The sequence below is a fragment of the Pelmatolapia mariae genome, linkage group LG5 (genome assembly GCF_036321145.2).
Source record: "Pelmatolapia mariae isolate MD_Pm_ZW linkage group LG5, Pm_UMD_F_2, whole genome shotgun sequence".
Lineage (NCBI taxonomy): Eukaryota > Metazoa > Chordata > Actinopteri > Cichliformes > Cichlidae > Pelmatolapia > Pelmatolapia mariae.
In genome coordinates, this window is record NC_086231.1 from 25136177 (window position 1) to 25162046 (window position 25870).

The 25870-nt window shown below is 41.4% G+C and overlaps 3 protein-coding genes across 4 annotated transcripts; 2 read left to right on the plus strand and 1 right to left on the minus strand.

Annotated features, from left to right (window-relative positions):
* The first annotated feature begins 1384 nt into the window (after positions 1 to 1384).
* LOC134627940 (dnaJ homolog subfamily C member 11-like) lies at positions 1385 to 10214 on the plus strand. Its single transcript, XM_063474439.2, has 16 exons — positions 1385 to 1503; positions 2150 to 2279; positions 2422 to 2495; positions 2593 to 2694; positions 2834 to 2962; positions 3057 to 3179; positions 3673 to 3746; positions 3842 to 4031; positions 4168 to 4253; positions 4711 to 4827; positions 4925 to 5080; positions 5445 to 5514; positions 5724 to 5781; positions 6017 to 6159; positions 6243 to 6372; positions 6482 to 10214. Exons 1-16 carry the CDS (start codon positions 1429 to 1431, stop codon positions 6505 to 6507), a joined length of 1683 nt encoding a protein of 560 aa, XP_063330509.1. The 5' UTR covers positions 1385 to 1428; the 3' UTR covers positions 6508 to 10214.
* An 85-nt stretch (positions 10215 to 10299) lies between these two features.
* Positions 10300 to 16522, minus strand: phf13 (PHD finger protein 13). Its single transcript, XM_063474440.1, has 5 exons — positions 16095 to 16522; positions 15156 to 15257; positions 13506 to 13685; positions 12995 to 13406; positions 10300 to 12903 (listed from the first exon to the last, which is right to left on the minus strand). The coding sequence occupies exons 1-5, from the start codon at positions 16137 to 16139 to the stop codon at positions 12671 to 12673; spliced, it is 972 nt and encodes a 323-aa protein (XP_063330510.1). The 5' UTR covers positions 16140 to 16522; the 3' UTR covers positions 10300 to 12670.
* A 762-nt stretch (positions 16523 to 17284) lies between these two features.
* LOC134627943 (uncharacterized) lies at positions 17285 to 24821 on the plus strand. Of its 2 annotated transcripts, none has more exons than XM_063474442.1 (4): positions 17285 to 17531; positions 20074 to 20552; positions 23182 to 23225; positions 23309 to 24821. In XM_063474442.1, the coding sequence occupies exons 1-4, from the start codon at positions 17354 to 17356 to the stop codon at positions 24294 to 24296; spliced, it is 1689 nt and encodes a 562-aa protein (XP_063330512.1). In that variant the 5' UTR covers positions 17285 to 17353; the 3' UTR covers positions 24297 to 24821. The 2 variants fall into 2 exon arrangements, with proteins under 2 accessions (XP_063330512.1, XP_063330513.1); XM_063474443.1 differs by having other exon boundaries at positions 23185 to 23225.
* The last annotated feature ends 1049 nt before the right edge of the window (positions 24822 to 25870 follow it).

The following is a 25870-nucleotide window of genomic DNA, read 5'->3' on the forward strand; positions in this document are numbered from 1 at the left end:
CCGGGTTGCAGACAATAACAGAGCCAGCTTTCCTAAACAATTATACAGTCTATTCGTGTCACCAGCTCTGATGCTTCTCATCCAGCAGACTACAGAAAAGCACGCTGTGCTCACCACAACTGAGTGAGAAAAAATCTCCAAGATTTTGCTGCACACATTGAAGGATCTCAGCTTCCTTAGCAAAACAGAGCCTGAACAGTCTGTGTTGACTTTCCAGTTGAGCTTTTTGTCAATGCAGGTGCCCAGGTACTTGTACTCCTCCACATTAACATCCTGTCCCAGGATAGACACGGGTCGTGTAACTGTCTGTTTCCTTCTTAAATTGATCACCATCTCTCTTCTGAGCTATTAACATTCAGAAACAGAGGATTCCTGTTAGACCACTCTACAAAATCATCCACTAGCGCTCTGCACTCCTCGTCCTGCCCATCACTAATACATCCAACCACTGCAGAACTGTCAGAGTATTTCTGTAGGTGGCATGACCTGGAGTTGTGCTGAGAGTCTGAGGTGTACAAGGTGAACAGGAATGAAGACAGCACAGTCCCCTGTGGAGCTCCTGTACCGCATATCACCTGATCTCAAAGAGCACTGCACATTTTCACATACTGCAGCTGGTCTTTTTGGTTGTCAGTAATTCATGAGTTGTTGAATGTGTGCACTTACTGACATTTCCTGTAGTTTCTTTCTCAGCAGCAGCGGCTGAATCATGTTAAATGCACTATGGAAATCAAAGAGGGTGATCTTCACCATGTCGCTCTCTGTAGCATGTAGATGACTGCAGATTTGATCTGCATTCAAACTGCAGAGGGTCAAGAGATGTCTTCACCCATGTCTTAGTTGGCAACTAGTTGATAGTCATTGAGCTCTGAGGGTGTCAACAGTGATTTGGTTGTAAAATCTGATTCTGGTCTTTTATCTAAGGATAAATGTAGTGGAGTACAGAGTACTCAGTTCTCCTTCTAAATATAGTGTAGAAATATAAGGCTGCAAAATGAAATGTTCAAGGAAAGGAAGTAGTAGACTCAAAGAGGCTATTATTAGCGATGCACAGATTGTGAAATGTTTAAATTACTAGAAGGCCAAGAACCAATGCCAATAACAAGATTTTATTTACTTATTTGTTTATTTATTTATTATTTCTTCCACTGTTTCGGGGTACTTCTTTTTCGATAGTACTTAATTTGTTAAACACCCCGAAATCTGTCACAGCCAATCACAGTTGAGTGTTTGGCGCACATTCAAATTGAAGGATGACAAAAAAAAGGTCATAAACTGACAACATACATTTTGTAAAAAGCCCTTTTCTCCTTGTATATATACAGCCAGCAGAGGACGACAGAAAGACAGCGGCTCCTCCTGTGACTGACCAATGAGCTCCCAGAACACTGAACGAGTGGGCGGGACCGAACCGGGCCAAACGCAAACATGGCGGCTCCCTTAGATGATGATATTGAGTCTAACAATCAGGACTTCTATTCACTGCTCAACGTTAGGAAAGAGGTAAGGTTAGCTCCGTGTTTATCAGTAATGTCCGACGTCAGCGGACTTTTTGCTGTGACCTCTGTGTTGGGTTTTAATGAGAAAGCCTTCTGCAGCCCGTGTGCTCTCATCCTCCACCCGAATAACGCTTCTCTCAGTCGGCACCATCATCGTTAGAGGTTGAGACCGGTCGATGCCGCAGATGCATGTCAGGCAGGCTGTCTATCTACTTTACATGGAAGTAGGCGCTGGCAGAAATGCTACGATCGTCTTGAAGAACATCCTCTGAAATCTGAGTTTTCCTAAAACTGGGGCGAATATGAGCTGTGTGGATTGTACTTGCTCATCTAAGTAACATTAGATAGCATTAGGTACACAGGGGCAGACTCCTTAACTTAACGCGTAGTGCATTATTACACTTTTTGTTAATGGCTTTTTAATGTAAACGCCTGATGGCTGTTTTTCACTCTTGAATTTGGACGCACTAATGCAGCAGTGGTGTTTCAGCTCTCAATTAACTGATTAGTCAGTTAATTGATTGAATAGACATTAATTCAGGAGGTTGTGGTAATTATTTTCAGGCAAAAATACCCAACAGTTGCTGTTTTAATCAGTTTAATTAGTCAGTCATTCTCAGGGGTCACGCTTGTCCTGTCTCCTGCCACAGGCCACAGCTGAGGAGCTAAAGGCATCATATCGGAGGCTATGTATGCTCTACCATCCAGACAAACACAGAGACCCAGAGCTGAAAAGACAAGCTGAGCAACTTTTCAACCAGGTTCACCAGGCTTATGAAGGTGAGGAATCTCATAGGTGTAAAGCATTTAGTAGCTATAGTTGAACTTGTGAGATGAATTGTCTGTCTTCGGGATCAGTGGATGTTGACAGTCGAAAATGACATGTAAAACATGTGCATAAACCCCCTTTCCCTCTGCTCAGTGCTGAGTGATGCTCATTCCAGAGCTATTTATGACATCTTTGGGAAGAAAGGGCTGGAGGTGGAAGGCTGGGAGGTATGTTTCCAAACATAATCTACTTTTCTTGCATTTGAGTGGTTTTTCGCTGCTACGTGGTGTGTCTGCGTCACCCGCACTTTGTGATTCTGTGTAGGTGGTGGAGAGGAAGAGGACACCGGCAGAAATTCGAGAGGAATATGAAAGGCTACAGAGAGAGAGAGAGGAGAGGAGACTGCAGCAAAGAACAAACCCTAAGGTTTGCAGCATCATAACAGCACGAAACAGCCCTGTTTCCACTGTGGAGTATTTCCACGTTCATTGCATTATGTCTCGCGCTCTTTTCCTTTTTTCTTAATTAATCCTGTCAATCTGTTTGTCACGGCATCATTATTCAGGGCACCATCAGCGTTGGTGTGGATGCAACGGACCTGTTTGACCGCTATGATGAAGACTTTGAAGAGATGCCAGGAGGAGGCTTTCCTCATATTGAAATCAACAAGATGCATATTTCTCAGTCTATAGAGGTACAACAAACATTCACTTAGCCATTACCGTCCACCCACGTGCTAGCCTGAGCCAAGATCACATCGGTATTCTGTGCTGTCTGTCTTTCTGCAGGCTCCTTTGACGAACTCTGACACAGCAGTGCTGTCTGGTTCGCTCTCCACGCATAATGGGAACGGAGGAGGAAACATTAACATGACCGTGCGCAGGGTTATGTCAGCCAAGGGCTGGGGGGAGGTACGCACAAACAGACACATTTACAGAAAGAAGTACATTAACGTTTTGTTTTAATGAGTAGGAACTTGTGCATCCATCTCGTTATACCTCTGAGGAAGTCTGTGTGTCTATCCAGGTTTTTGGGCACATTGTCTCAGGAATGCTTTAAAGGAATTTCTTAAAAATGTAGCACAGATTTCCACCTGGACTTGAGAATCTGGGTAGAATTTGGTGGCCAATGATCAAGGTCATTGTGACCTTAAATACATGCACCTTTAAACTGAAGTGATTGTACAGATCTTCCTTGGTTGAAGGACATGAGTCATGAAGGTTCCCATTAAAGACCAAATGGAAACTTTGATGTAACTTGCACTTTAACTAGTTGGGAATCATACACCTGCAAGCTGATAATTCTTGCAGACATGATGTATGTAGTGCGTAAGGTGGTAGGTTCAGTTTTCGTAGCCTTCTACAATCTCTTCCTTCCGTGCACTTACATCTGCATTTGTTGCAGGTGGAGTTTGGTGCGGGAGACATACTGGGACCTCTTATTGGGTTAAAGGTGTTTCGCAATGTCACACCACGGTGGTAAGGCCCAACTTTTTGTCAATAATGTGTCAAACTGCAAAACTGCATTCTCCTTTCATATCTCCTTTCTGTATGATTTTTTTTTTTCTGTTCAGTTTCATGACAGCCCAGTGCGGTTTACAGTTCTCACCTCGAGGTTTGCGACCGAGTTGTTCTCTGATGACAGCGCGGCACCTGGATCAGAACACCATGGGTTATCTTCAGTGGCGCTGGGGGCCCAACAGCGCCATGACTACCAGCCTCGTCCGAGACACCAAGAGCAGCCACTTTACTCTAGCTCTGCAGGTACATTCAAAGATAAGCATGCACACAAAGGCTGCAGCAGTACTACGTCATTACTTTTATTAATTTGATCATTTTTTTCCTTATTATTTCTATTCTTTATTGCTGTTCCCCGGGCTTCCCAACCTGCTTTGTCCAGCTGGGCGTGCCACACTCCTACCTGATGATGAGCTACCAGTACAAGTTCCAGGATGAAGACCAGACCAAAGTTAAAGGCTCTGTGAAGTATGAGTGTAAAAAGTGTCCTATACATGCAAAAATAGTTTGCTGATATTGTGTTTGGGGTCATTGCCCGGTTGCATGTTTGTGCTGATATGCTGTGTTTGGTTTTATCCAAACATATAATGAAAGTTATAGAAATATAATTTCACTTTTTCTTCTCGTTAGCATATTCAATATCATAACAGTAGCTTATTCACAGAGCTAATGCAGATTAAGACAAAAACTACACAGAATGATTAAAAGCCATGATCTGTATCTCTCAATGTCTTGCATTAATGGAGACATTATTTTAAAAGGGAATGTAATAGCAAACATTTTAAACATGCTGTTTTCTCACAGCAGTGATCACCACTTATAGTAGCTCTAAAAGTCCAATTGTGGCCATGCTATTCTCTTTACTAGATGCCTAGTTTCATTTATCTCATGGTCCCTGTTCACTTTTGTGTCCCCGTGTTTCTAGGACAGGCTGGTTTGGCACTGTGGTAGAATATGGAGCAGAGAGAAAGATCAGCCGACACAGTATACTGTCAGCCACTGTCAGCATTGGGGTCCCGCAGGGAGTTACACTCAAGATCAAGTACGGGCCATCTACAATGTGGTCTCACTCTACTGTGTGTCTTTGCCTCACTGCATGATTATCTTATAAGAGTGTGCTTACATTTGGGCTTATGTAGGCTGGCACGTGCAAATCAAACATACCTGTTCCCAGTCCATCTGACTGATCAACTGCTGCCCAGCGCCGTCTTCTATGCCACTGTGGGACCTCTGCTGGTCTACATGGCCGTCCACAGGCTGATCGTTATCCCGTACACACAAGCACAGAAAGAACAGTGAGTAAATGTCCTCTGCCTCAAACAGCATCTCACATTGTCCCAGCAGAAGAAACTCTTGGTTCCAGGCTTGTTCTCAAAAACTCGTAAATAAGAAAAGATCATTTTCTATTAATCATCACCTGGTTCTCCTCTACTTTTCTGTATTTAATCTATTTTTTTACACTTAATGAATAGCATGATGGCCAAACTTTGCACATCAGATAAAGGTGATCAACTCTGCTGTGGTGGGGGAAAAGAGCAGCATTTCTATTTGCGGGTGTTGTTAATATTAGAGGGATTTCTTTCATCCTTACACTGTCATCACAGACGCCTCCAATGTGAATCCCAGCGGGTGATTGTTGTCTGTCTCTGTGCCTCTCAGAGAGCTGGAGCTGCAGAGGAAGAGCTCTGCCACAGACATCGCCAAGAAGAAGCAGGAGGCAGAGTCTGCTGTGAGTACTCGCATGCTGAAACACAGTTCTTTATTGTGTGTGGGGGATAATTGATCATTGTTTCTGAGTTCAGCTCTCCTCATTATGAACTCATGACTGAATCTCGCCAGAAAAGCTCGCTACAATCCTATCCTGATTTTGCTCTCTTTCTAACCCCCCTCTCCCCTCCCGCCTTCCCTATTTTTTTTTCTCCCTCGGCTCCTCTGCAGGTTCTGCTGATGCAGGAGTCTGTGAGGAGAATCATAGAAGCAGAAGAATCCAAGATGGGTGAGAGTACACACACACACACACACACAAAATAAAATCATTGCACAGTGTGGAAAAACTGATATTTCTTTAAGTTTGTATCCACTCAAAACTTGGTAAGAATCCATATAATTGAAAAACATGTCAAAGTAGCTGTCACACTACATAATGCACTGTAACTTTAGATCCTGTCTGTCTGACTCCCATAACGTCATTGCTGTGAAGCCAATCATGATGGACGTATATTACCTTTTAGGCCTGATCATCCTGAATGCTTGGTATGGGAAGTTTGTGTCAGACACCAGCCAGAAGCAGGAGAAAGCCAAGGTCATCGATGTGACCGTGCCTCTACAGTGCCTCGTCAAAGACTCCAAACTCATCCTCACTGAGGCCTCTAAGGTGCGTCAAACCAAATGAAACTTTCTTTCTGCATCTGATGTACATCTGCATGCATTTCTTTTAAACTGTTTCTCTGTGTGCAGTCAGGGTTGCCCGGTTTCTACGACCCTTGTGTAGGCGAAGAGAAGAGCCTAAAATTACTCTACCAGTTCAGGGGTGTCTTGCACCAAGTCATCTCTGCAGACACAGAGTCGCTACGGATACCCAAGCAATGTTAGTATGCGAGACTATTAAGAGTAACATTATTTACCATATTATTCAACAGCACAGCATCTGCTTGCATCCGTGTTCAGATTATTAGTGTGTGTTTTTATCTCATCAGCTCACAGAATTGAGTCCGAGTCCTAGAGGGCAGTGCTGTCGGAGTACGGCGAGGCAAACGGACTGTGTGTGAACAGAATAACCCAAGAATGGAGGGGGTCACATCGAAAATAAGCTGGCCTCTCTCCTCTGGCCTTCTTCTGTTGTGACGTTAGCAAATCCGATAGTTCCTCCACTCCTCATGTTTTCCTGTGGGCCAGCAAATTCAGTCAGCACTGACAAGGTGTTGCCCTTTGTGTCCCCACACCTGAGAGAGCTGCTCAAATACCTGCCTGCTGCAGGGGAGAAGACCCTACAACCCTACAGACCTACAACATAGATTTATATATGCACTACACAAGAGGGCCTGACACTCCCTCAGTAATGAGCTAAAAGTGGGGGCTCTACTTTACCCCATATTATTGTAGTCTTTGTCCTATATGTGTATCACATTGATAGTTTTGATCTAATATTGGTATGGCATAGTCATTGCAATAATTCATGTAAATGTTTCTGGTCACAGATCACGTCTCACTAACCCCGAGGCTAGCCACGACTGAGGAATGACTAAACTCGTGTTTTTTTTTTTTGTTTTTTTTAAATTTCTCATCATCCGCTCAAAAAAATCATCCTAATTTATTTATGATTTTAGTGCCGCTATCTGCTGCTCACTGTGGTGCCAGTCGGCAGGTGCTAACTGGTGCTCTGAACTTGTATCTGTGAGGGCTGAGATGTGGAAGAAAGGGGAGGGCTTGCTCGGGGAGGGAACGCGGGAGTTGCCCTTTAATGGTAGAGTTCCAACTAAAGAGAGGGAGAGAAGCTCAAATTCCACATATTGATTTTTAATATCTATTCTAGACTGCAATTTAAAGGCAGAAATTCAACTTGGATTTGATTTGCGTCAGTGTTTATTGATTGACTGTGCAGCTGCAGCCAAAACAGAATTTTCTATAAGGACTTTAAATACAGTGAAGGTTATAGTTTGTACTTCTCTGATGTATATCTGGAACAAATCCAGTGGTAGCACTAAAATACTGGCATGGATTTGAAACACTTGAACTTGGACTATTTTGTAATTGGTTGGATGCAAATTGGAGAAGATCAGCACTTTTGCCACATGTAGCTCATTTGCTGCTGATGTAATTAATTGAGCTTAACACGTTGGCTATGAAATCAAGCCCAGCTGCAGTCACAGATCAGATGATTCCCCCTTTACACTCCCCAATTGTCATATCTGTAATAGGGCTGTGCATATGCAAGCCACTTTACAACCCACCTCTACCTTTCATGGTTTGTAGTGATCTGAATTGATCATTCTTATACACTATATTGCCAAAAGTATTCGCTTGTCTGGCTTCACACACTTTTGAACAACCCGTTTTTAATTCACAGAGTTTAATATGATGTTGGTCCACCCTTTGCAGCTATAACCGCTTCAACTCTTCTGGGAAGGCTTTCCACAAGGTTTAAGAGTGTGTTTATGGGAATTTGTACATTTGTGAGGTCAGACATGATGTTGGATGAAAAGGCCTGGTCAAATTCATCCCAAAGGTGGTCCGTCAGGTTGAGGTCAGGACTCTGTGCAGGCCAGTCAAGTTCTTCCACACCATACTTGCTCAACCATGTCTTTATGGACCTTGCTCTGTGCACTGGTCTGTAGTCATGTTGGGCACATGAAAATGGGAAGCATTAAGAGTTCCTTTAACTGGAACTAAGGAGCTGAGCCAAAGTCCTGGAAAAAGAACCCACACCATAATCCCCCTCCACGAAACTTTACACTTGGCATGATGCAGTCAGACAAGTACCGTTCTCCTGGCAACTGCCAAACTCAGACTCGTCCAGTGGATTGCCACATAGAGAAGCCTGATTCATCATTCCAGAGAACACGTCTCCACTGCTTTAGAGTCCAGTGGCAACATACTATACACCACTGCATCTGAAGGTTTGTATTGTACTTGGTGATGTAAGGTTTGGATGCAGTTGCTCTACCATGGAAACACATTCTGTGAAGCTCTCTACAAACTGTTCTCGAGCTAATCTGAAGGTCGTGAAATTTGCAGATCTGTAGCGATTAACTCTGCAGAATGTTGGCAGTCTCTGTGCACTACACACCTCAGCATCTACTGACCCTGCTCTGTGATTTTTATGTGGCCTACCACTTTGTGGCCGAGTTACTGTCATTGCCAAATGCTTCCACTTTATTATAATAACAGCTATGGCAGTACTACGCTGGAATTCACTGAGCTTCTGAGAGCGACCTGTACTTTCACAAATGTTTGTAGAAGCAGTCTGTATGCCTAGGTGCTTGATTTTATACGCCTGTGGTCATGGAAGTGATTGGAACACCTAAATTCAATGATTTGAGTGGGTCAGTGAACACTTTTGGCAGTATAGTTGTCAATAATATCTTCTCTATTTTGTGCCGGGGTCCTTCTGCTGCTCTCTGAGGTGGAGAGACCGTAGAACAGAGGCACATGTTTCCATTGACTCTAGTGGTTTTGGGCAACTGAACCGTAGCCTCACCAAAACCACAAAGCTATATTGTCTGAATTAGGTGTTACAGTGTTTTTGTTAGTTTGTCATATATTTTAATTTAATACTATTCTCCCTGAAGCTTTCATTGAAAACAAATCAGACTCACACTCATTTTAAACGACACGCCACTCTATAGTTGCAGAGGGCTTGTATTACTATCCTTTAGATGATAAAAAGAATATTTTTCTCCCTTATTCACAAAGCGTCGCCACTGCAGGTAGCACCACAAAGTTAATTTGGCAGATTTTCACACCACCTCAATTCCTCGGGGAATTCCAACACATTCCCCAAGGGATTTGTCTTCTCTTAGGACTGAACCCAGGATCTTTTGCTTGCAAGGCGAATGTGTTCTGAAGCCACTTTAGGTGGTCATACGTGCACTAATTCTCCTTGGCTGTAGTCATTTGCTCCTCTTAATGGTGAGGTTAAAAAGGCAAAATATCCTATGATATACTTAACTGTTGAGAAACTGGTAGGTGATGTAGCATAAAAGTCCCAAAGATTTTAAGATTAGTTGCACCCTGCTCCTGTTTATTTTGATCCGTCTCCCTGTCCTAAACTGTTATTTCTATCAGTAATCACAATAAGCAGGTTCTATAACTACAGTGGGTTATTCATGAGCTTTTAGGGAAATGTATTTTTTTTTTTTTGCAGAAAATGCACAGCATTTGGAACAAATGTCAGAGGATGACTGTCACCAAACCTCTAACTTTGGTACACTTTTACTAAACTGGAATTTGCATTAAGAAATACTGATTAATGCAGGTGACTTCATATGGTGTCCTTTTGATTTTAATTAGTCCATTTCTATGAATAGCATACACATCCAGAAGGTGTGGATAGGCCTAAAATAATAATGATGATAATAATAATAATAATAGGTCAAGCACTGACAGGGTTAGGAGACAGCAAGTTTTGGTGTAGAGAAAGGGAGAGCTGTTAAACTGCTCTTTGGTTGGGTTTACTCTTCCAGCATCCATTTTGCACTAATTGTTTGTAGTATTTGTCTTATGTTGTTTTAAGTGTGATGTAAAGGTTTCTTGGTCAAGTCATCTGTCACCTCTGCTCTGGTGCCACCCTGAGGCCTGCAGAAAGACTGCTCCCTGCTGTTACATTCCAACCCATCATCCAAACTGACTGGTCGTAGTATTTAAATATTATGAATGGTTTCAGGAGCCCATTTTTGTGTCCTGTAAAGACAATAAACATGATTAAAAGATGTTTGGCATTTGATTACACCCTCCAGAGTCACAGAATACACTGGAGTTTTACACCTCACCCCACCAAAAAGAAAAAAAAATCAAGTTAAAATGGTAACTCTTTATTTACAGTAGTTTACAATAGTTTCACAGAAACAGTTTGCACCACAGAACAGACAATGCTTTCTCAGTAAGAGGATAGAACAACCCAGGATCAGATTAAACAAGCTGTATCACAATGAGCTTTTTTTCCCCCTCCAACATTAATTTACACTAATGTCTTTAAGACGCACACTCAAAATTATGAGCTTGTGTCTGAAGGTGTCTTCAGATTCTCTTCAAGACATGCATGTCCTGAGAAACAGCAAAAGTGATTTTAGTTCTTCAAATGTCTTAAAAACATAACTTAGGCGACTGCTGGGTACAAACCAGTTAACCCACATTTGTAAATACCAGGAGAGTGCACAGATGAGTTTAATCGTTTAAACTCTTAGAAATTCTTGTTCTTTACACACAAAAAAAACCCCTCAAACAAACATTCTTCGTCTGTTTTAGTCGTTCCCTGGTCAACTCTTTGATTCTGCATTGTAAAACCCCATCACGGACAAGTATCCAAGAATCTGAGTCTAAAATCTGTCACTCTACAGTATGGCTTTTATGCATTTATTTATATATTTATATTATATGTTAAGAAACACACAAGTCCCAACAGCAGATGGCACATGAATAACAAAGCTTAAAGTTTTTTTAATCCAAATGGGAGCAAGTTTTCCATCAATGGTACTCCACATAGAACCGAATACTGCAATGAAAATGTTAACGGGAGGCGATTACTGACTGAGATCTGTTCTTCTGCTCTGACCTTCCAGAGACAAACCACCACTACCATGGTACTAGGGGTGCACTGATTTGAAAATTTAGAATCAATACAGAATAAAAATCTGACTTCCATTTTTTTATGTTTATTATTATTATTATTATTATTGAGCATTGCTCACTTTGGGCCAGGGTGACAAATGAATCCTTATAACAGGGGAAGAAGAAAAAAAAAATCTGTATGCTACATGTCAAACGGCAAGTGTAGACAACAGCCCCGATTCTCACAACGTTGTGCAGAGTTAAAAGTGTAAAAACAACTCAACAGGGCCAACATGGGCCAGTACTGGTGTGTTGCTGACACATCAGTGCATCCCTACATGGTGCTTTGTAAAAGACTTGAAGAAGAAAAAAAAACAAACAAACCCAAAACAAAACATGGAGATTGGTTCAGACAACTCATAGCAGCAGATGCATCGCCAACACCCTTATTCAAACGCTTGCGTGCATAATTTCAACCGAAAATCTTCATTGAAAACTGAAGATTTCTGGTCTGACACCATTCCAGTTAAAGATACGTTTTTTTTTCACCTGTCAGTACTCCAAAAAGGACTGTGGTTCCCTTCTATAAATATATTTGTCTCTGAAAACTTAGTCAAGCGCATGAAGTGGTTAACTAAAATCATACTGACCAGAGATAACAGGATACACTTATACTGAAAACCTGACTTTTGTCATTTGCCGAACTTTTCTTTTTTTCTAAACTGTTATATAACAATTTCTTTATTAGGAACAAATGTGGTCAGCGAAGAACACTGTTTAAACACTTTAAGAAACATAAAGTGTGAAAGCTTTGTGTATGGCTGAGTAACGTGGTAATTCAGAGGAATATCAGTGTCTGGAAGACAAGATCTTGGTTCAGCTGTATGAGCTAATGGCCTCAATGATATTCTTGAAAATGTCTTAAACAAGAAAAGCAGAACAACAAACTGATGAAGCAGATGCAGACTCTAGCCTCTTATCCTACATCTTTGTTCTATTCGATTATACCTCAGCTTAATACTATAGCACCATCTGAAGCAATTGACACAAGCCTCAACTTGTTTTCCTGTTTTAAATGGTTATGTAACATCAATAGAGGCATCATAGAGAAATCAAATCCAGTTTAATCAGATCAGAAAGACACACTCGTCTCTGAAAGAAAGGTTAGGTGGATTTTTTTTTTTTTAAAAAGTGCAAACCATTTTTCCCACAAATCCCAGCATGCACCATAGTGGGTGGCAGTTGTGAGAATATTCTCTCAATATGGCAGTTCAAAATGCTTCCAGTGTTCACGAGACACCAAGTCCCAAAAGTAGCGGTTTGTTGCTATGCTAATGTCATCTACAGACAGACATCCATTCAGTGATTGCCTTACGCGCAGAGTCTGTAGGAAGCAGAAACAAACCTTAGTAAATCTAAAATAGCACTCAAATTGTTCTCAAATGGGATAAGGGCTCGGGATAGGTCCACTAAAATGTTTGTAGAAAATATGGGTTCATGGCTGAACCTTGAAGGAGAGACACGAAGGGTGCAAGACCTGAATCTGAGGAGGAGGGGCCAGTCCAGTAGAGGGTTAAAGTAGGAGCGGTACGGGTCAGAGTTCAGGATGTGGCCTGGGGTCAGTCCAGCATGTGTTTGCGTGGGCCCACACGCGAGCGGTGGGAACGTCGAGTGTCTGGGGGTCCGTGTGTCTCTCGGCAGCTTTGGCACACGTATGTCTCTGGCACGTGACTCTTGCGGATCTTAGCGCACGACAGGTGGATCCAGGTGTTGCACTTGTTACATTCGATCATGGCGCGTCCCGCAAAAGGCTTCATGCAGAAACATGTCACCAGGTCCCACGAGTCATCATCTGAAAAGAGACAGAATACACTGAGCTTCCACTTTATTCATTCATCAGTTTTTTAAAACATTTAAGCATTTCTGACCCCAAAATCTCTTACCAGAGTCTACCATTATATCCTCATCCTCCCCTGAGCCATCTTCGTCTCGGAACACCACCTGCTTCCCCTGGCGGAACACCGTTCTGTTTCCTGAAAAGCCCTCCACCTTCTGTATCTTTACCACTCCTTCCTCAAGGTCTCGTCCGTCCCAGAATCGACGCTCTTCCTTGGGTTCCTCTTTGCAAGGGGACGGGCTAGGCACGCACTGGGGGTGGAGGGGAATGCTGATGTCATCTTCTGGCTCTTCTTTGATTGTTCGGCCGCCAAAGGAAAGCGGGCACTGCAGCTCTGGGACTGCTAAGTGAGCCCCACGTTCTTCAACAGACTGATGCTCCCTCTCCTTCCTCCTCTTCTTCTTCTTCAGCTTGTCAGCTTTCCTGCGATCATCTGGATGCAGGGTAGTGATTGTGTGCTGCAGAGGAGAAAATTTGACATCCATTTGAAAATTACAACAAAACTTTTACCTGGTCTGATTATATAAGGTTGATGATGTGACATAAATCCGTCTTACATCTTTCTTGGCGTGGCTGGACAGAATGGGTCCTGGCTGTGGACGCTTCCTGCTCCTATCCTGGGGGCCCTTCAGGGGGCGTTGGGGGCAGGAAGATGCTGGTCCTGGGGTCCAGCCATCACTGTCGGCTGTGCTGCCTGTACTGTTCGGGGGGCTTGAGCTACTGCGCAGTGGAGAGTCCTAAAATAATAAATGGAAGTGCAGGGGTTAGTTCACTAACATAAGGAGATGAAGTAGGCTACTAACAGGTAAAAAATAAATACATTTGCAATTACACGATCATAAAAATAAATCCCTGAAAGGAAAGCGAATGAGTCACCTGTTGATGGTGAAGAAAAGGAAACAAAGTCATCCAACGTTAGTTATGATAAAAGAAACTGCACATAAACCAGAGAGAGGGATGTCACATTTTATTTTGGTTTTACAGAAAATAGCACTAAAAACAATACTCTACTTTAGTTGCAGCAGTGGAGAATAACAGAACACATTTGATGCTACCAAGGGTGTGTGTCACTTTACAGGAACATCTTTACCACCTGGTGCTTCTTATCTAAGTGAGTCTGAATAAAAAAAAAACAACAACAACAACAACAACAAAAAAAAACCCCATTGTGTAACAAAAGACACACTGTTATCAAAGGATGCAGCTCTACATCCTTTGATAACAGGACATGGCTTCCATGTTCTAGACAGTGGAGGAGCATGTGTTAAAAAAACCAAAAAAAAACCCCCAAACAAACTGTAATTAGACTAAAATAAATGTTTTTAACAAGTTAAATGCATATAAATGTATGACAAGCATGAACAGGGCTACTTTCCATACAACCGATTCAGTTAACCTAGTACATAGTACCATCACAGATGGCTGTATGTGTGGGAGAATTAAAAAAAAAAAAAAAAAAAAAAAAAGATATATAAAAAAAACCCGACAAGGGCAAAAGAGACCCATGTGTTAAGCCAAGAGTCCATGTAAGTGCAAAAAGAAAACAAAGAAGATAAAGTTCTTAGTTGAGTATGTGTAAAACTAAAATAAACACACGCAGAGAAACAAAAGAATCTGTTAAAGATAATCTCCCTGTCTGGCCATCTCCTTTCTGGTCCCCAAGATTAGCAGAAGACAATAAAGTCTCATGTCCAATTTAGTGAGTGAATAAAATTCAAGAAGATAATAATAATTACAAAAAATGATAATGAATGGCAGCAGTTGCATTAAGTCATTTTATAACTGACAAATAGACCACAGGTTTAGATTACTTGAAGTTAATCCACAGTGGATATGCAAGATCATCTGTAACTGATCCAAATCGTTTTGTCAAAGAGTAGCTTCGGTTTTAGAATAAAGCTCATGATTAAAACAGTCCCCCCCCCCACTCAGATAGCCTCAGTGACAGGCTTTGGGTCTTGGTTATTTATCATTTTTACAAACATTTTTGATTCTGTGTAGATTTCACTTCTGCTGGTCAAGACTAAATATTTTAAATATTTTCCTACTTTGTATGGTTGTTTGTTTACATGCGGAAACATAATGCAACTATGTATAACACAGGCGATGCTCCTGATTAAAACATTTAAGAGACACCGTTATAGCCCAACTAGACAGATGCTGATGTGAAGAAGAGTGCACAGGCACCGACCGCCTGGTTTTCTTACCTCTTGGGGGTATGGGATGTAACCGGCATATGCCAGAACAAAAGTGCAAAACTTGTTAAAATCCTCCACTGTCCTCCTCCTCCTGTACGGCGGACTGAAACCCTGAAACACAATCACGTTACCGAAGCATTAGCTGCAATAAACCTGCACTGCCAGACATGGCGTTGATATGAACGACGAGTGATCGCCACACTCGTAGCAGAACTGAACAGGGGAGAAACGGCGACTAACACAGGCGAAAGTTTGATTCACTACGCCCCCGCACACACATATTTATCTATAGACATGAAAGTGAACCTTCCTGCCAACCCCCACCGACAAACCCAACTAAAAACGACAGCTAATGTTAGCTTGGTCGGCTAGCGGTAGACCGCAAATAACTCACTAGCTACTGCTAACCAGCTAGTGTCACTATAGTTCAATTAACGGACAAAACAACGAAGCCGCGCGGTAATACACATTACAGACTATCAAGGAATAACAAAGTGCAACAAAAGCATCATTGTCCGCCAGCTGTTACCTTGCGAAAAATCCAGATGGCGTGAATATGATGGTTAGTCAGCTAGCTTTAATGTTAGCATGCTCCGTAATGATGATGGAATGTTTTATTCTCCATGAAGCATACAGTAAGGCTAACTCGCAGGTTTCGTGAAGTACCGTTTAAAGTGGCATTGATGACTCATTTTCATGCGACATGTAAAGTTTTATTTACAGAAAGCTGACAACTTGTTCTAATACCGCGGGAATGTTTGGTGTGTATAACTTGCCAATTTTTTTCCACTGGCTAATATTATATGTCAACATTAGCAGCAGCAAGCTAACGCTAACTAATCAGCAGCTGCTAGTCACAGTGACAACCTCAAATAAGTTGACATTTGCTAACGTCGCTAGCTGTGACTGCAAACTACTCACTGTCAAACAATTATATAAAACACTCACCTCCGACTGAAATGCATGGGATGTCGATGGGTTTATGTCACCCATCTTTACCGAGTAGCCGACAACCTGACGGCTTTGTCGATAACCTGGCAGACTGTCGAAGCTGGCAATCCGATGGGACCGTAAACACTGAAGTTATTTAGCTTTTGCTTGCTAGACAGCTAACGGTAACGTTACCTATGCTAAAACTCGAAGCAACAGTGTTAACTCAGTTTGCCACAAGCAGCAACGATAACACTACTTGGACTCGCCTACAAACGCTAGTCCTATCCGCGCAAAGTTATAAAACGTAATCGCCGACTATCAGCAAACGTTACTATTGTATTTCCATCGAGCTGTCCGGCAATTTCTCCGTTTGATCCAGTTAACAGAGTGCTGAGGGGGGTGGGGGGAACGGTACACTTCGGCTGTCACCAGCTGCCTGCCCCTTGCTGCTGCTTCTTCTTCTACTCCTTCAAAGTTATTTATTTAAGGGAACGACGTGGTGGATAGCGCCATCTTTGGCCAGTAGTGTGAAGGGATAAAAGCAGGCCTGCTTTAAAGGTCTCCTACATTTTAACAAATTCTCTGCTTTGGAAAATATGCATGGAAACTCGAAGGCCCTAAACTAATCGGTCAATACTGACAAGCAGTTTCATAAAAGCGAGGCTTCATTATTTAGTGAGAAACATAACAGATAAAAGCTCAGGGGTCGATTCCAAGTGCTGGACTTGCATTTCGATCTTTTCACTGGAAATCTCAGTATGTCGTCTACAGATATGTTGATGTAAGTAATGGGGTGTCATCATTAGGGTAAAAAAAAAGCCAAAATAAACTGATCACAGACAAAGATACATTTTTTTGGAGTGACAAAATCAACAATCTGGCAACACTCTTAAAAAGAAGGAATGCACTGAGCTTTATATAAGGAAAACCCTTTAGAACATTTAGCCCATTGAAGAACACCTTTGAGCAGGAAGGCGTGTCATTGTCAAGAACCGAAACATTTAAACTTTTTTCTCAAAATATTATTTCGACTTTAATCTTAAAATTTCCACCGTAATCTCAAAATTGTATTTCCTCTTTAGTCTTTATAATCTGTACTTCTACTCCTTGTAGATTGCGCGCTGTCAGAAGAGGGCGCTAATGTGACCCACGAAATCCACCGAAGAAGACTTTTCCTACAGGAAGTCGCCTTTGTGAAATTCCGTTTGTTTTGTTTTGTTTGAGCGTGTTCACGCGGAGGAGCTCAGGCGTTGTGTAGATAACAATAGTCCAAAATGTCGAGCGTTAGACTCGAGGGCTTTCGGAGCTTTTTGACTGAACGCTTCACCGCCGTGGCCATGGAGGTGTTTGGTGAAGTTGAAAGTATCGTTGTGGAGTGCTGTGAGGAAAACAAGCGCCTGCGGAACATTCTGCACATGGTCCTCAACCCCGAGATAAAGTTACACAGGATAGGTTTGTTGCTTTTGGATCCTTGCGTTTCCAGCTGACTGACCTGTATTAGCTGCACTTGAAGAGGAATTGTTAAATTAAAGCATTGCAAGCTTAATGTGACACCGTGTGTAAATACTGTAGGACGTGTGTGTGATGGTTGCGTAATTTAATGCTTTAGTGAGTTAAGACTAAGACTAAAGTGCCCCCTCACATTATAAAGCTGTTAAAATTAACTTTACCTCGATTGGCCTTTACCACTAAACTACTGCGGACATGTTTCATAGGTAGAAACCCATCAGTCTAACACATACAAAATGACCAGTACCAGGTAGGACCCCATTTAACCTTAACAGAACTGATTGTTTGTCTGCTGCACATCCACGTCCCCCCCTCTCACCGCATCTCAAAAGTGCTCTGCTCGACTGAGATCTCGTGACTTTAGAGGCCGTTTGAGTGGAGTAAAGCAATTGTGATGTTCAAGAAACTAGTTTGAGATAATTTGTGTTTTAGTACTAAGATGTCTAAAACTGCGCCATGAAACCGTTACACTCCCACACGGTTACACCACAACCAGCAGCCTGAATCATTGGTACAAAGTAGGGCTGCCACAAACGATTATTTTGATAGTCGACTAGTCACCGATTATTTTTGCGATTAGTCGACTAATCAGATCATGCATCCATTGGACGTAAAACGTACAGCTTATTGCACCAGCATGCATCTGCTCTTATATAACTATCATTAGCTTACAGCTTTAAGTGTTTAAGGTATGTGCTAACTAAAAATAAAGACAAGATAATAGTTTATTAAATTATAATGAAATTTGCAGATTGTTTTGTTGGAGTTTAATAAACTCAGCCGTCTGCTCCTTGATATCTAAAATATAACAGGACACCGGAGTATATTCTCGAGCATCTCACACTTCTGATAATCAGTTGTCTGCTTGACGTTTATTCAGCGGTGTAAAAACTATAACTTTAATCCTAGCCAAACCGATTTACTCAGGAACAAATAAAATACTGAAAAAAGCTAAACAATAGCATTTTTAAGTTATTTAAGTTACTTATATATCATGTTTAACCTGAGTAGCGAAAGACGGCGGTGGGTTTGAAAACGATTTGCCGGGAGTCCGGTGTTCTCACGGGCTCTAGTGAGCCTTGAACCCCGGCTAGCTATCAAGCTGGTGGGTAACAGACGTCTCTGAAAACGTCGGAGCGCTTTTGAAAATATGTGGTGTCTTGATAAACCAAGCAGATATTTGAAGTTTACACAGCTAAGAGTAATATTAAAACTAACTAGCTGCTGCCATTGTTGGAAACTGAGCAGGGCCGCGCTATGAATTCTGGGATAGGTTGGGCTACGAAGTATACACCCGACCCGTCCTTCAAATCTGGGGAAATGAAGGCCGCATTTATCGGAGTCTTCGAATTTGGACAGTTTTCGTCATGTCGCTGTAACGTAATCGGCCTACAAATGCGGGCACAGGAGGATGCGGTTCCTGAATTTGGACACAGCTACGATACCGGACACTGCTTCTTCTTCTTCGAGGTTTAACGGCAGCTGGCATCCTTGTGCATGCAGTGCTTCCATCTTCTGTTTCAGTCCGTTATTACATTCTTAAATCCTACTACTTATTCCTGCGTCTTTTGGGATCTTACAAAGCTTCAAACGACGCCTCAACTATTAAATTAGTCATCGCCGGTTTTAATAGTTGACGTAATCGTGACTAGTCGACTAATCGTGGCAGCCCTAGTACAAAGCATGATTTGTATTTGGATGTTAGAACAGAAAAAGACGTTTTTCCAGTCTTCTGTTGTCCACTGTTGGCGAGCCTCAGTTTCCTATTATTAGCTGATTAGAGTTGCATCTTGATCTTCTGCTGCTTTTGTCCATCTGCTTCAGGGTTTGATGTCTTGTGCGCTCACAGACACTCTTCTGCATACCTGGATTATAGTGAGTGATTTGTTACTTTTCTCTTCCTGTCAGATGAAGGTGGTTTGGCCTTTTTCTTCTGTCCTCTGGCATCAACAAGGGATTTTTGGCTAGAGAACCTTTTTCCCTGGATATTTTATCATTTTGGACCGTATCCTGTAAACTCTAGAGCTGGTTGTGCAGACAAATCCAGGTAGCTTGGGGATTTCTGGAATAATCACACCAGCCCGTCTGGCACCAACAACCATGGCACATTCAGAGTGACTTAAACCTCCTTATTCTAATGCTCAGTTTGAACTTAAGTAGGCCTGCATTCCTGAAACCATTAGATATTTGTGTTGAAGAGCTTTTGATCAGGTGTACCTAACTGAGTGGCTGGTGATTGTGAATAACTCAATAACAGCTGTTCTGCATGGTGACTATTGATTTTTTTCCCCCAACATGGTAAGAGTCTAAGGATAGCTTAGATAAGCTGTTTCCATTTCTTATGTGTTCACTGACACATCCACGTTGACATGTTAAAAGAATCACAGGTTAAGGGGCAATCACCATGACTCAAACTAAAGCAAAACATATATGATTACTATGTAATGTATTCAATAATGGGTTTTTTTTCTATTTCCTATGACAGATGTTAATAACTATGCTGGAGAACAGCCCTCAGAGCCTAACACCAGGATGGACCTTGAAATATCGGAGGGCCTCACTACAAAAGCTAAAGCAGGGCAAATAGAATATGACTTAAGTTGGGATCAGCGACAAGTGCTGACTGAAGCTGACAACTTCATTACACCAGACTGTGTTAAAGAAGAGCATATTGAGTGTGACATAAGTTTGGAACAACATCTGGGGCTAGGTAAAGCCAACAACGATTTTACATCAGACTATTTTGAAAACGGGTCAAAAGAAGAGGAAGAAGAAGACATCACTGACACAAACCAGATTCATGTGGCAGATACCAGACTTGAGGCTTCAGCTAATAGCTCAACTGATGAAGCAACTGAAGATGGAGACTGTACCTCAGATGAGTCAGAAGCAGATTGCCAGATTGAAGGAGGGACAAGTGAGAGCCACCGATTTAAAAAAGGCTCAGAAACTTCAAACACAGAAGTAAGTTTTGCCCTCTTAAATCTAAAGTAGCTTTGCTGAGAATCCAAAATGCTATTCCTAACTTTCCAAGGTCCCACACACACTTTTCAGTAAACGTGCACCAAAAGTAGACAATTGTCTAAATGTTTATTTTATTGGGATTTCTTTTTTCCTTTTATTTTCTGATGCTAAATAGCCAATAGTTGTGGAACTACAACCATTTCCCCCCAAAATCAGACAATAAAATAAGCAAATAAGTAAACAAAAACAGAAATCACTGATTACAACTTATTAGGTTGACAACACCTGAGAGTATCCTGAGAGTTCCTAGAGATCTGCAGGTCTTAATGCTCAATTCCGATTTTTTGATCAAATCCGATTTTTTTTGTCTGCTTGTTCACATTACATATAAAATGTGACAGCAAACGCGCTCCAGTGTGAACCCTCAAAGCGGTCCGCATGCGCAAAAGAAGACATCACACACAACGTGCTCTGTTTAGACTCAGACCAAACAGTATTGTTTGACTGATGGCCCTTAATATAGAGACTTGTTTCAGACTTTACGTTTCCCAATTTTGCTTTAAGTTATAAAGTTATTTTGTTATTTACAAATGCCCTAATAATTATCCTTATTGCTGTTTTAGAGAGGAGCGGTGCTTCAAAGGATAGTTGCAGATTTCTGTCAGAATCTGCAGATTATACAGTACAAATAAAATGTTCACGTTTCTCCAACGTTGTCTTCCCAACAGTTTTACTAACATCTACACTGGATGGCCCGGAAGCGTTCACGATGTCTTCTTGGGTGCTTCTCCGGTGCTGATAATTGACGTCTGTCTTGTGTCAGTGACGTAAAAGACGGATTTAATGCGACATGACCATTCAAACAGCAGTCGCTTTCTAAAACATCAGATATGTATCGGATTCAGTACCGCATACGAAAGTGACCCAGGTCGGATTTGAAAATGTCGGATTTGTGCCGTTCACACTGTCATACCATGATCGGATATGGGTCGCATAGGGTCAGAAAAGTCGGATTTGATGCGCTTTCGCCTGCAGTGTGAACGTAGCCTTAGTCTTTCTCTTCCTAACTTGTGAATTTTCAGCCACTTTTCTGTGCAGATTACTTTACGTTCTGACATGTTTTTAGGCTGTCTTGCTTACACAGCATTACTAAGGCAGATGAATTTAAGTGCCATCAAAAATGCTTAAGCTTGTGTTTCTTTGAGTAGCTGATGGTTGAGGGCTGCTGTCCAATGAGATTTTGTTACTATGTAGTGAAAGCCTCTCTGTGCTTTTGCTGTTACTGCTGCACAACCCCAAAGAATATTGCCACTCCAATGTTTAGCGACTGCCAAGGCATTCTTTCATCAAATGTTGCTCCTTTTATCTCGTAAACCTTTAACTCAACTTTATCTGTCCACGCCACTTGTTTACAGTATGACATGTTGCTTTGCATACCTCAGACATTGAGTTTTGCGAGAATGTGCCATGCAAGTTTTACCTTTAGACTCTGTTTGCGCATCAGTGCTTTACAGTGAAATGTTGCATCACTAGCTCCCTGTCAGCTAAACCTTTCAGCGGGTCTTTTGCTTTATGGAGGCTTTACTTTGCTCGTCTGCTCAGCATTTACATCGTCTGAAAGTTTTATTGGCCATCCACATTTTGTGCTGACTTCCAGTTTCCCTTAGCTGTCATTTCTTTAGTTCACTTAGGATAAGAGACATCTCAAATTCATGGAAATAAAAAGTGTCAGTGAATTAGCTTTCGAAGAACTGGATTTTTTTTAAATGTCTGCATTCTTAGTAGTCTTAATGGGGTTAACTTGAAAGTAGAGCGGTACTTATTAAATAATTGTTTCAAGTCCACATGCAGCTTAACACCACCATCCGGAATTTATTGATGCATGCTTATTCAAGATATGATGTGAAATTAAGCCTGAGTAATGCTCTGAAGTCCTTATAAACATCCTTACAGCTAGTTTGAATCAGTAGTGATACAATCACTGTTGTTCCCAAAACATTTGATGATTCAGCGATCAAGTTTGTTCGATTAAATCTCAGTCCTGTTCTACGGGAACTGTGAGAACCTTTCGTTTCCCATTTTAATAATTACTGCTGAATGAACTGCCATAAGTGATCTAGGATATTGACTGATGAATTGGCCTTAAATTTCAAAAATGAACAGCCTCTATTGATGAAATGCGGGCGAGTGCATTCTGAGTTTCTGGTGCTTCAGAATTTTTATAAATAAAAATTGTACAAGTCTGATGGTTAGTAAAAATGTGTATGTAAGGAGTCTTTTGTACTGCAAAACAGCATTTGGAATTGCTTTTTTGTCCAGATAAATGGTTAATCTATTCAAGAACTTTAAAGTGATGCTTGCTTTGCTTACAGCTATAAGTGGCACTCATTTTGAAGGTAAAGGAGCTGTCACACAAGTTTAGAGAAAAATGTGTCATTACATCAAAGTGCAGGGTTAGTTGGCCAATCCTTTTTCTCAATATACATGATTCCATAATGGTGTCATCTGCAAATATGTGCAGAAATTACTCTTTATGCTTTTAGATGCTTTTATTTGTCTTTTGTTTGTATTTATTTAACAATTAAAATGGACTTTTCTTTTTCTTTCCTTGGGTGAAACTCTTTGGAAGAAGCTAGTGTGCCCCCTGCAGAAAACCATGCTAGAATTTCCAAGGTAAGAATGGCAAGAACCTCAATAATCACCCTCCCAACTTGGTAATAATAATGATAATAATAATAATAATGTGTGTCATACAGGTTGATGCCCATGAAATTCGCCACTGTTGTCCCATCTGAATGCCAGTCGTTTATTGAAAGGCTCAAAGAAGCCTACAGGGACTTTCCTGATGACCAGAAGCCTTTGATAACCAAAATGGGCCTCACAACAGATGTGGAATGGGTGGACTGTGCTTCTGGTAAAGTTCCCAAAGGTTCCCTCCTATCCTACCAGTGCCCTGTGCCATCAAGTCAGGGTTATACGATAAACAGTGATGCTCCCTCTCGGCTGCAGCTTCCTCTATCTCACCATGAACTGGAATCAGTGTCTGCCATTCCTACACTTAGCGCCAAGGAGCAGGAACATATAAATGCCATGCAGGTCACCTGGGAAGAAGCACGCACTCTGGAGCAATCCACTCGTGGCTGTAAGGAGAACATAAAGAAACTGCAGAAGCTGCGTTTGACCAGCCGTTTCAGAGAGATCTGCAAACTCAAATCGGGACAAAGCAATATCGAGCATCTGATATTTAAGATTCAGAAAGGATTTTCTCTGAGCAAAGCAGCACAAATAGAGGAGGAAATAAAAAATGAAGCTTTCGGACAATATTGTCGGCAAATGTGTGTCAACTGGTACCCCTGTGGTTTTGTCGTTCATCCGAATGCTCCGTGGCTGGGGGCGAACCCTGATGGGTTGGTGTACGATTCCAATGAGACCAACAGTTTTGGACTGGTGCATGCTAAATGCGTCAAGTTTCGGAGCTTCATTGATTGCGCTTTCCTGATCTGTCGCAATGGAGTCTTACAGTTGAATAAGAATCACCCGTACTATTGGCACATCCAGGGAGAGATGATGGTTACGGGCACTTCATGGTGTGATCTGTTGGTGTTGTCCAGAGAAGACATGCTGGTTCAGCGTATATACCGTGACAACGTCATTATCAAGATCATGAAGAAGAAATTGGACGAGTTCTTTTTCTATTACTTCTTGCCAGCAAATGTAAAGTTGTCATCGACATCATCAAATTAGTGCTGTATGCTGTTTTTCCCCTATGGGCCAGATTAACGGCCAACATAAGATGGATTAGTGCAGTTTTTTTCTCCACTGTATCACAGAGAAACCTAAAGCATTACTGAAGCATGCAACATTTTCTTTAATTTTTTCACAATAAAAGCATCTTGCTGGTTTAACTCTTGAGCTGAAGAGTTCTGAACCTTTCCAGGTTCAGTATACATGATCAATAGCTTAACTCCACTCAGGTTTTTGCCTAAAATCATTAATACACAGTAACTAAATAGGAGGCTATAGCTTCATGTGGAAAACGCATGTTAGCATGATGTGCTCTGAACATTTGTTTTAAAAAGGACCACATGACTTGAAAGTCATCTTTTCTGCTGGCATTATTGTAAATGTAACTTTCTCATTACTTTTTATTGGAGGTTTATGTATTTGTTGAACTTCTTAATTTATGTCATTTTAGTTTAGTTTCTTTAAAAAAATAAAATCTGCCAGACCTTAGATGCAATTATTATTTGTCACTTTTCCGTTAAAGAGTTGGACTGTTTTTGAAATAAAAAGTTTAAAGAGAAAAACATATTTCTGTGTTGGTTTAAAGTTCTTGTAACTAATGTGTCAACTGCTGTTTTTGACTGTGTCAGTCCAACTGACATTACCCCTTACAAAGCTCATTCTTTGACATTTTGACCCATTTCAAGTCATCGATCTTCATCTTTGAGCTACAGTAAAACTGTATCAGGTCTTCTAAAACCCTTTACCATCTTCCACTGTTTGTATAAAGGTCATTTTTTATTCTTACAGTTCTCCTGACTCTAACTCCTGTTATCCTTCAGATTTCCAGAACTCTTCATTATGTTTACATGTACCTTTAACTTCAACCCCAGGTCATATTTGGTATGCTTTTATAGAGTTGCACATTTTGTAAATACAATTGATATGAAGATATGAAGAAGCAGCGAGGTCTAGGTTAGCACACAGCTGTGTTTATAACAGAAAGTTTAACTTTTTCTATGCCTGTTATTACCAAGCTGATCATGCAGATGAGCAACTATTTCTGGTGTAAACCTCTTAACATCCACAGGTGGCTGGTGAACCACTTAGAGTGGCATGGGCACTCGAAGCGCTTTATACAACATGCCTCCTTCATTCATTCACGCAAGCACTTTTTCCTATGCTCAAGCACTTTCTAACACTGATATTCCAGTGGATGTATCGGAGAGCAACTTGGGTTTAGTACCTTGCCCAAGGATATTTTGCATGCAGACTGGAGCAGCTGGGGATCAAACCACCAACCCTCTGATTAGTAGCTGACCTACTCTAGCTCCTGGGCTACAGCCACTGAAAGCAGGAAATATAGCAGTCCAAACATGAAGATGTGAAAGCATGGATGACTTTTTTTTTGTTGTCTTTTTAAAATAAAATATATTTTAAAAAAAAAGAAATCCTTTTTTGGGCCTGATGAAAGGATGTTGGGAGTAGGATCACTGAGCTGATCGTCTGCATAGCGGTGGAAATTAGGACTCTACAATAAATATATTGTAAATAAATATATTTTTATATATGTAAATATACCATTGCCCTTTTGA

What these genes read in the sequence shown, in the direction of transcription:
- LOC134627940 (XM_063474439.2), top strand. Translation starts at nt 1,429, where the DNA reads ATGGCGGCTCCCTTAGATGATGATATTGAGTCTAACAATCAGGACTTC. An exon ending in GGTTCACCAGGCTTATGAAG is followed by an intron (nt 2,280 to 2,421) that starts GTGAGGAATCTC and finishes CCCTCTGCTCAG; the next exon opens with TGCTGAGTGATGCTCATTCC. An exon ending in ATATTTCTCAGTCTATAGAG is followed by an intron (nt 2,963 to 3,056) that starts GTACAACAAACA and finishes GTCTTTCTGCAG; the next exon opens with GCTCCTTTGACGAACTCTGA.
- phf13 (XM_063474440.1), bottom strand. Translation starts at nt 16,139, where the DNA reads ATGGGTGACATAAACCCATCGACATCCCATGCATTTCAGTCGGAG. An exon ending in CCCATGCATTTCAGTCGGAG is followed by an intron (nt 15,258 to 16,094) that starts GTGAGTGTTTTA and finishes ATTGTGTTTCAG; the next exon opens with GGTTTCAGTCCGCCGTACAG. An exon ending in CCAGCCACGCCAAGAAAGAT is followed by an intron (nt 13,407 to 13,505) that starts GTAAGACGGATT and finishes TCTCCTCTGCAG; the next exon opens with CACACAATCACTACCCTGCA.
- LOC134627943 (XM_063474442.1), top strand. Translation starts at nt 17,354, where the DNA reads ATGTCGAGCGTTAGACTCGAGGGCTTTCGGAGCTTTTTGACTGAACGC. An exon ending in GATAAAGTTACACAGGATAG is followed by an intron (nt 17,532 to 20,073) that starts GTTTGTTGCTTT and finishes TTCCTATGACAG; the next exon opens with ATGTTAATAACTATGCTGGA. An exon ending in ACCATGCTAGAATTTCCAAG is followed by an intron (nt 23,226 to 23,308) that starts GTAAGAATGGCA and finishes TGTGTCATACAG; the next exon opens with GTTGATGCCCATGAAATTCG.